General features: G+C 38.9%; 1 protein-coding gene across 11 annotated transcripts in view; it reads right to left on the bottom strand.

The window, feature by feature from the left end:
- TFDP2 (transcription factor Dp-2) overlaps positions 1-804 on the bottom strand; it is an 84,852-nt gene extending 84,048 nt beyond the window's left edge. For 7 of the 11 annotated variants that reach the window (XM_017862556.1, XM_017862548.1, XM_017862565.1 and 4 more), the window contains exon 1: positions 183-274. Coding sequence is in view for 4 of the 11 variants with exons in the window: in XM_017862524.1 (XP_017718013.1) it covers positions 643-673 (31 nt within the window). In the remaining 7 variants the exon portion in view is untranslated. Of the gene's footprint in view, positions 1-182; positions 275-642 lie in introns of those variants that run through there. The other 4 variants (XM_017862524.1, XM_017862536.1, XM_017862529.1 and 1 more) reach the window with 1 other exon arrangement.
- Between the last annotated feature and the right edge of the window lie 9,112 nt (positions 805-9,916).

Raw genomic sequence — 9,916 nt, 5'->3', positions numbered from 1 at the left:
CGCCCCCGCCTGCCCCAACCCCATACATAACCCTGTAGTTTTCTGTCTGCAACAACCAAGGACGTCTTGAAATCAGCGTGCTCCTGGCTATTTACCAATTTAATATTGCTGCTGTTTAAAGAATATAAAATAAGCGCTGTAAAAACTCACCCAGCAGTAAGAAACAAACTGATCTCTCTTACCTGGTCTAAGGAAGCATGCCTCTCACTGCAGTACCAACAACACTCTACAGTCTTTGTTACCATTCAGTGGAAACTTGAGACTGTGTCAGACGTAAGCAATCGAGCTCAGAAAAGCTGAATTTAAAATACTTCTCAGTAAAACTAAAAAGATGCTCAAGAAAACTGTTTAGTTAACTGGCTTTCAAAAGACATATGAATACTGTCTACAACAAAGACATCTTAAAAGAAATTGAAAGTGCAGGTCTTAGATGAAGTGGCTTTTCTACGTAGAACCTTGCTTTCTTATTAAATTAAAAGGATATTTTATTTTAAAAAATGCTTAAAGTACACACTTGATTTTAGGCAAAAGGCTGAGAAGTGATAAAATGCTTAAAGTAAAAGGGGTGAAATAACTACAAGTTAACATTTTTCTAAATATCACTTGCATTTTAACTAACTTAAAAAATAAGATTAAACTTACTCGTGAAACCTGCATAATTTGAATTATACATATCAGAGTATCTGCTGGCTCCAGAGCAGTCACAAAGCAGGAGACTTAATGCATCTTGAAAGCAGAGCAAAAGCAGCACAAGTTTCAGGGGGGAAAAAGGAGGAGAAACTCTTGAAACACTGGTCGGGGCTTTCTGAACCTGTAATAACTGTCCAGCTCTTGTGGGAAGAAAAAAAATGTCCCAGTCCTGCCCCCTGAGATAGGAGGCTATGCTTCAATGCCAAAATGAATGACAGGCCCATTTCTGATATCAACAAAGAGCAGCTTAGTTGTGCTTTTTTTTTTTTTTTTTCACTTTCCCACACAGAAGTTCTAAAATTTCCAGGTTAGTCCCTTTATAGCTAGGGTTAAGTACATTTCTCCATTTTCTCAAGAGGGAACCCAATTATGTTGTCCTGGTTTTTTTTAAATCGACTAATTAAATATACATACCTAATCATCTTACTTAGTTTTCCTAGGCAGGAAGCTGAACAAAAGATGACCTCTTAAGTTCCTTTCCAAATCTATTATTTTCTATATCAGATAACCATATGACTGTCAGTATTAATAAGCTTTTCCAGCATCCTGATGTATGGCACAAGTAGAAACAAAGAGCAAGGTAACATTAAAAACAAAGCAACTGAGATAAAATTTTCAACTAGCAAGAGGTAAAGATGATTTACCAAGGTACATGTCTTTGATTACACAAATTCAAAACAAACACTTCAATCAACAACATATATTTGCTGAATACTTATTATGAGCCGAGCACTATTTTGGGCCCTGGAGATACAGTAGTGAATGCAACAGACAAAAGCCGAACAAAAAATCCCTGTCTTTAGTGAGCTTAGTTTATTTCAGTTCACTCTAAGTATAACTCTCCTAGATGACTAAGGTACTTTTCCTTCGTTGATTAGTTATCACTTATTCTGAAATATTCCCCTTGGAAAGTATGTCTTGACAACAGCTCCAGGAGACGCTGCAAAGTATTTGGTGCTCTGTTCAGTGTTGTATCACCAGTGTCTAAAACAGCGTCTGTTAGACACTCAAATATATATTGAATCAAATAGATCAGACAGTTTTTCTGATTCAAAATTTTCCTTTGCCAACACATATTATACTTACACACATACAGAGATATGACAACAATAATACAATACAGGGTGTAAATTAAATTGGGTTGTAAACACGTTAGTATAAACAAAACTGAAAATACAACCTATATGGCCCTCTATCTTTCCAGATTTTACAGTAAAATCTGTTTTGACTATAGGATGTGAGGTCAGTGCAATATCTGAGTAAATAAATTAGATAAAATTCTATAAACTAAGTTTTTGTGGACAGTCAGATTTCAGAGGAGTTTTGAAAGAAAAAAGAAACTTGGAAATTACACAGAATCTGATCAGTTTGGTGTATTAAAATCTTACATGTTTATATTCATTTATATTTCCACATTTGGAAACAATTTTAAACTCCTCATCCTGCTTCACACCATTCTTGATCATCTTACCAGATGACCCTTCTTACAGAGAAAATAAGTGTACACCTCTAACTTGTCAGATCAGCTGGAAGTGCTCACCTACGTCACCCAAGACCAGAATACTCAGGGGCTAGATATGGTCACATTTACTCTGTTATAGTCTTAAAACAAAAGGAAATTAAACATTCAAGTACTCAAGTATATTTCCCCTATCTCCAAATAGAAGAGCATCCCCCTGCCCTCCCATTGTCCACAGCTAGATGATGTTAAAATATTACAAGTTAAAATATAAACTATCTAGTGTATGTTTTAACAATAAACCTAACAGCAATCCAAGGTCAGAAAGATGTGATAACTGAGGTCAAGTGACAAATAAAATAAGGTGGGACCAAAGCAGGATTCTACTATTCTTGCAGGATGAATTCTCCTTTTCCCATTCCTTCCTTCAATAAATACTGAGCACCTATTATGTATCAGGCACTGAGCTAGGCAACCTATTACCTACTGTCTACTCCACAGATCTGAACTTCAGCCTATCTATTTCTCCAAGTTTCCCTCTCCATGCTTGCCTTCCTTTCTAAAGCCTTTTCTCTGGTCTCAAATTATTTACTCATACTACACCCTTCAGTCTGCTCTGATGCCTTTCTTGGCAGGTAGCATAATCACTACCTTTTATGTTCTTCTGCAAGTGTATATGACACTGTGGGGAAAGTAATAAGACTTCCCACTCACATGATAAAAATGCAGATTATATAGGTCATGTCAAACAATTTCTCCTTAAACTTATATAGAAAATCCATTTAAGCATCATTAATTACAACTATTGATTATCTGGAAGACACCAAAGGTAGCTAGACATTCTCCTAGGTTTATAAACTGATTTATTTGGACTGGAGTTTGCAACATTTATTGGCAATCTGCCCAAATATTAAGCCCATTTAACAGACACATGTATGATTCTATAGGCAGAAATGACACTGTGATAGTGTAATCATAGGTATATCTAGCAGGCATTGGCCAAATAAAAACTATCTATCAGATCTACATAATGAAGTAGTAGAAATTAGCTATGTTACATCTATATTCATATTTTCTTTTTTTTTTTTTTTTTTTTTTTTGAGACGGAGTCTCGCTCTGTCACCCACGCTGGAGTGCTGTGGCCGGATCTCAGCTCACTGCAAGCTCCGCCTTCCAGGTTCACACCATTCTCCTGCCTCAGCCTCCCGAGTAGCTGGGACTACAGGCGCCCGCCACCTCGCCCGGCTAGTTTTTTGTAGTTTTTAGTAGAGACGGGTTTTCACCGTGTTAGCCAGGATGGTCTCGATCTCCTGACCTCGTGATCCACCCGTCTCGGCCTCCCAAAGTGCTGGGATTACAGGCTTGAGCCACCGTGCCCGGCCTATATTCATATTTTCAAGTAAAATATCGAATCTTCCTGACAAGCACTACAACTAAAGTAAAAACTTTCTGCTGTCACTTGCATGGTTAGGTGTCAATTTCTTAAAAACATTGCATAGTAAATATTTCATATTTCATGTTTGCCTGCTGCTCTTCCTCTTTCCACTTTTTTTCTTTCTCTCTTTTTTTTCTTCAGAGAGAGAGCGTTTTGTTCTGTCACCCAGGCTGGAGTTGATATGCAGTGGTGTGATCACAGCTCACTGTAGCCTCAATCTCCTGGGCTCAGGTGATCCCTCCCACTTCAGCCTCCCAAGTAGCTGGGACCACAGGTGTGCACCACCATGCCCGGCTAATTTTTGTATTTTTTGTAGAGACAGGGTTTCGCTATGTTGCCCAGGCTGAACTCCTGGGCTCAAATGATCCTCCTGCCTCCCTCCAAAGTGCTGGGATTACAGGTGTGAGCTACCATGCTTAGCTCTACTTTTTCAATATGCACATTTTTCTGAGTTCTGTGCTCGATGCTCTTTTCTTCAAGATCTACACTCCCACTCTAGAGGATGTTACCTATTTTCCATAGCTTTATCACCTCTACATAGATGACCACAGAAATTTATACTTCTAGCCCTGGCTTTTTCTGTTCTGCTGTAAATTCTTATTTAGATGCCTATTGGACATCTCTGTTTATATATCCCATAATCTCAACTCAGCCTCTGCAGTATTGAACTTCCTGTCTACCTTCCCAAACCCACTCATCCTCCTAGGTTCCTCACCCTTGTCAAAGGCATTAATATCAAGAACAGAAAGTGATTTTCTTCTTCCCTCATCCTCACAACCCAAATGCCCACATTGTTTCCAATATTTTTTTCTAACATATATCATTCTCCTAGTTTAAAAACAAAATGAGAAATATAACTTCTGATGTCTACAGCTATACCATCCAAAATGGTAGCCTTAGCCACATGTGGCCATTTAAATTTAAAGTGATTAAAATTAAATAAAATCAGCCAGGCACAGTGGCTCATGGTTGTAATCCCAGCACTTTGGGAGGCTGAGGCGGGTAGATCACCTGAGGTCAGGAGTTCAAGACTGGCCTGGCCAACATGGTAAAACCCCATCTCTACTAAAAATACAAAAATTAGCTGGGCATGGCCCCTGTAGTCCCAGTCACTTGAGAGGCTGAGGCAGAAGAATCACTTGAACCCAGGAGGCGGAGGTTGCAGTGAGTCAAGATTACACCGCTGCACTCCAGCCTGGGTGACTGAGCGAGACTCTGTCTTATAAAAATAGATAAATAAAATTAAATTTAAAATTTGATTTCTCAGTCATGCTAGCCACATGTTAAGTGCTCTATGGAGCGGCATGTGGCTAACAGCTACCGTATTGAACACGGTAGATACAGAACATTTCCATCACTGAAGAAAGTTCTATTAAACATCTCTGATCTAGAAATCAATGGCAAACCACTTAAATTAGTAATCCAAATTTTTCTCAATATAGCCCCAGCCCCAATTTACCTGTGTTAACCTTATCTTCTACCAAACCTCTATGCATGCTTTATCACAGCTTAGTGGGGCCCACAGAATTAAGTTGAAGGGTTCACAAAGATAAGAGAGGCCTACACAAGCTATGTGGAGAGGGACCTATAGGAGGGAAAGAAAGCAAAGATTCTAGAGAGGACAGAAATAGTTCACTAAAGACCTCACAAGTTAGGAAGGAACAAAATTTTGGAGATAATGCCTTTAGCCTTAGAGAAGAAATATGGTATAGTGGAGAAAGCATGAGCATTAGAGTCAGAATACTTCATTCAAATTCAAGTATTTGTTTAGTTATAAGGGACGGAATCGAACTCAAACTAGTTTAAGGTGAAAGGAATTAGTTGGCTCAACCAGCTCACAGAATCCCAAAGGGTGAGATAACTGAACCAGGAGGGTCCACTTTGCAAAAGGGTCTTTTGTAGGCAGCAAGGGCTTTAGCTTTCAAACTTACTTCCTTCTTCAGAAACTTTAATATTTCTCTTTCTACTGAGTTCATCTTAACATTTCAAATGCAGAGATTGTTCCCTTCTAACTGCTAACCAAACTAAAAACATCCTACTTCTCATCTCTCTTTAACCACCAAAATTTTTTAGTGTGGTATCTATAGCCACTATCTCAGCTTTTGTACCAACTATTAATTATTAAATCTTCAAAAATGCACGAAGTACCTCTGACGTAACCACTGTGTTAGGCACTAGAGATACAAAAACAAACAAGGCATAGTCCTTATCCTCAAAAAACAAAACAAAACAAAAAACCAAAAATCCAATTTGGCTTCCATCCAACTGCTCAAATGAACTGTGTTATCTAAAGTAGACAATGAGCTCTGCCTTGAAAAATCTAATAATGTGTGCTTATGCTCCACAGGCTTGCTGTATTCTGGCCTTGCTGATCTTGCAAATCCCATCTTCTTAATACTATTACAACTGTCTTCTCTTGGCTTTTTTTTTTTTTTTTTTTTTTGAGACGGAGTCTCGCTCTGCCACCCAGGCTGGAGTGCAGTGGTGTGATCTTAGCTCACTGCAAGCTCCGCCTCCCAGGTTCACACCATTCTCCTGTATCAGCCTCCCAAGCAGCTGCTGGGACTACAGGCACCCACGACCATGCCTGGCTAATTTTTGTACCTTTAGTAGTGACAGGGTTTTGCCGTGTTAACCATGATGGTCTCGATCCCCTGACCTTGTGATCAGCCCACCTCGGCCTCCCAAAGTGCTGGGATTACAGGCATGAGCAACCACGCCCAGCCTTCTCTTGGCTTTTATAAAGACTATATTCCTTCTCTGTTTCCACCCCGACACTTGTGAAGTGGTTCCTTTATTTTTTCTTATTACTTGTATTCTAAATGGCTCAACCACAGCCATCTCTTTTGCTGTACTGTTGTTTCAGAAGGTGACTGACTGAATTACCATTAGGATTGAAAGGGGCACACTATAAATAATTAGAAGCTGTTTGGGAAAAGTGGAACATATGGATTGCTGTTTAAAACTTTCAATAGTTCCTGTCTCCAAATCTTTAAGCATGCCATACAAAAACCTACTTTGAACTAATTGCCTTTATGGATTAAATTTCTATCTTTTTATGGCTGTCTCAAGGTCTATCTTCACTCAGTACTCAGAGTACACTGAGACAATAGTATGTCTAATGAAGAGTCTCATTTGACTCTCTCCCCCATCTAACAGCAACCTCATTACATCTCCTTGGTCAAAAGAGCCCACAAACCACTCGTAAGCCTCACTGAGAGAGATGAGAAAATGGAGGCTTACTAATATCAAATAACTTGCATAAATGCTAGCAAGTGGTAACACTGAGATTCTAATTGATATGGTTTGGGTGTGTCCCCACTCAAATCTCATCTTGAATTCCCATGTCTTGTGGGAGGGACCTGGTGGGAGGTAACTGAATCATGGGGGCAGGTCTTTCCGGTGCTGTTCTTGTGATAGTCTCACGAGATCTGCTGGTTACTATAAGGGGGAGTTTTCCTGCACAAGCACTCCTCTCTTTGCCTGCTGCCATACACATAAGACATGACTTGTTATTCCTTGCCTTCCCGCATAATTGTGAGGCTTCAGCCACATGGAACTGTAAGTCCAATTAAACCTCTTTCTTTTGTAAATTGCCAGGTCTAGGGAATGTATTTATCAGCAGTGTGAAAATGGACTAATACACTAATCAAGTTCTTGACTTCTCAAAGTCCACATACTTGGTTACTATTGGTATTAATTACAGATATGAATTCAATGAGATTTTAATCAAAAAGCTTACTAAAGCCTAATATTGTTCTCCATGGCATATACTAGCCCATTTGTGCCAAATAAACTATTCTGGATGGGAAAAAAATAAAGATCACTGCTGTCCTCTATATAAAAACTTTTGATGGTTCCTCATTAAATAGATAATACAAGGTCCTTAATGGATAACTGTTTTAGGATAACTGTTTCTCTAGGCTCATCTCCCACAATTCCAGCTGCATGACTTATTTACCATTCCCTGAACGGTCTATGACCTTACTGCTAAGGTCAAAATTTTCTTCACCTGGTAAATTAGTGCTTATCCTCCAAAACCCATAGAAAATGTCACCTCCTTGGTTAAGATAGTCACAATTACCTGAATAGACCTGGTCCTATGTTGAGTTCCCACAGTATTGATGATGTACATTTATTATAACATTTATCACAGCCCTTTGTAATTTGCATGTCTGTCACTTCCTGTAGTCTGTGAGTTAGTTCCTCCACAGCCAGTTTTTGGCTCTCCAGCCCTCCTATTCCATCTCTGTACCCTCCTCATCTAGAAGACTACATAGTAGACAGCATGCACTCAATAAATATCTGTTAAACAGATAAATAAATGAAAAGCGACATTCACTTGATCAAATACCTTCAGTAGCTTCCCATCTGTTAAAAGAACTCCCCTGAATACAAAAGATATTCCAACTACCTTGGCTTTCTTTCCAGGCTCTTTATGATTAGACCTAGATGAAATTTTGTAACTAGTAACATTCTGTTTATAATTACCAGCAACTACCTCCATTAGTCACCTACGATTCTCTATAATGTTTTCCTAAACATGCTAACATATTCCTGCTGTCCTGTCTTAAAAAACTTATGGGGCAGTCTTGTTCAAAATGTCTTTTCCCCTCTTTTTTGTCTCTTCAAATTCTACACACTCCTCAGCATCCAATGGTAGTTTCAACTCATTATAAGACTCTCTATGGCCTCGATCAAGTGTAACCTAACTTCTTCCTCTATATTCCTACACAAAATACATTAAATATCAAAACCAATATAGCTAAAATAAATATGTGTTATAAGAATAACTTTGGTATAAAAACTTTTAACTAAGTTACATGATAAATTCTCAATAAGCTACCATCAAAACTGCAAAATTTAGTTTGTTCATTCAATCTACACATATTTGCTGACTGTTTACATGTGCCAGACATTAGGAGAGGACCTAAAAATATACTTGTGAAGATATATTTCCTAGCCTCAGGAAGTTACAGTCTAATGGAGGACACATTATAAACAAGCAAATAAATACAAAAACATCATCAACTGTGCTAACGGCAATGAAAAAACTAGTGGGCATTAGAGAGGTGGAAAGGGATATTATTAATACATTTTATGCTCTTTTATTATAGATAAGGTGGTCCAAGAAGACCTCTCTGAGTACTATTTAAGTTGCAACTTAGAAGGTGAAGAGGTCTCAGCCATGGTAAAAGCAGGGAGAAGATCAGGCAGAAAAACAGAACTGTGCAAAGGTTCCCATAATACCCATAATTAAAGTAAAGCAAATAAACTGAAACTGAGGAAGACAAATACACATAAGGAAATGGTTTTGGGGGGGAAAAAGTAATTTACTAGTTGTGGTTGTTTATACAAAATAAAAGAGGGAATTCAGTTCTTATTTTCTTATCTGGGACTACAGTAAAAAACATGGGGGAAAGAAACAGAATCATGGATGCCATTCTGAGCAGAAGATTAAGGAGCAAGATTATCAGACATCAATAAATATTCTGTAGATACTATCATGAATGCATAATATTCCACTATACAGTTGTGTCATGCTTTATTTCCCTTTTAAATGGATATTTACAGTCTTCATATTTTGCAGTTATACATCATCATGCCATAAACATGTCTCCACCCACATCTCTGATTCTTTTCTAATGACAGATCCCCCAGAAGCCTTTTTACTTAGTGAAAGAATATAAATTATCTTAAGGGGTTTGATATTTATTACCAATTTGCTTCCCAAGAGTGCTTTTGCTGATTTTCATCCCCAACAGAAGCAGACACAAAGAAGAAGTAAAAGGGCCAGGTGCAGTGGCTCACACCTGTAATCCCAGCACTTTGGGAGGCTGAGGCAGGCAGATCATGAGGTCAGGAGATTGAGACTATCCTGGCTAACACGGTGAAACCCCGTCTCTACTAAAAATACAAAAAATTAACCGGGTGCAGTGGCAGGCGCCTGTAGTCCCAGCTACTTGGGAGGCTGAGACAGGAGAATGGAGTGAACCCGGGAGGCAGAGCTTGCAGTGAGCCGAGCTTGCACCACTGCACTCCAGTCTGGATGACAGAGCGAGACTCCGTCTCAAAAAAAAAAAAAAAAAAAGAGTAAGTAGAAATACTGTAGATAAGAAGATAACAATAAATAGACATAGAGTAAGAAGTGGATATAAAATAAAGATACCGGCCGGGCGCGGTGGCTCAAGCCTGTAATCCCAGCACTTTGGGAGGCCGAGACGGGCGGATCACAAGGTCAGGAGATCGAGACCATCCTGGCGAACACAGTGAAACCCCGTCTCTACTAAAAAAAAAAATACAAAAAACTAGCCGGGCGAGGTGGCGGGCGC

Source organism: Rhinopithecus bieti, unplaced genomic scaffold, assembly GCF_001698545.2.
Source record: "Rhinopithecus bieti isolate Rb0 unplaced genomic scaffold, ASM169854v2 scaffold_2654, whole genome shotgun sequence".
NCBI lineage: Eukaryota > Metazoa > Chordata > Mammalia > Primates > Cercopithecidae > Rhinopithecus > Rhinopithecus bieti.
This window is presented reverse-complemented; position numbering and strand designations above follow the sequence as displayed.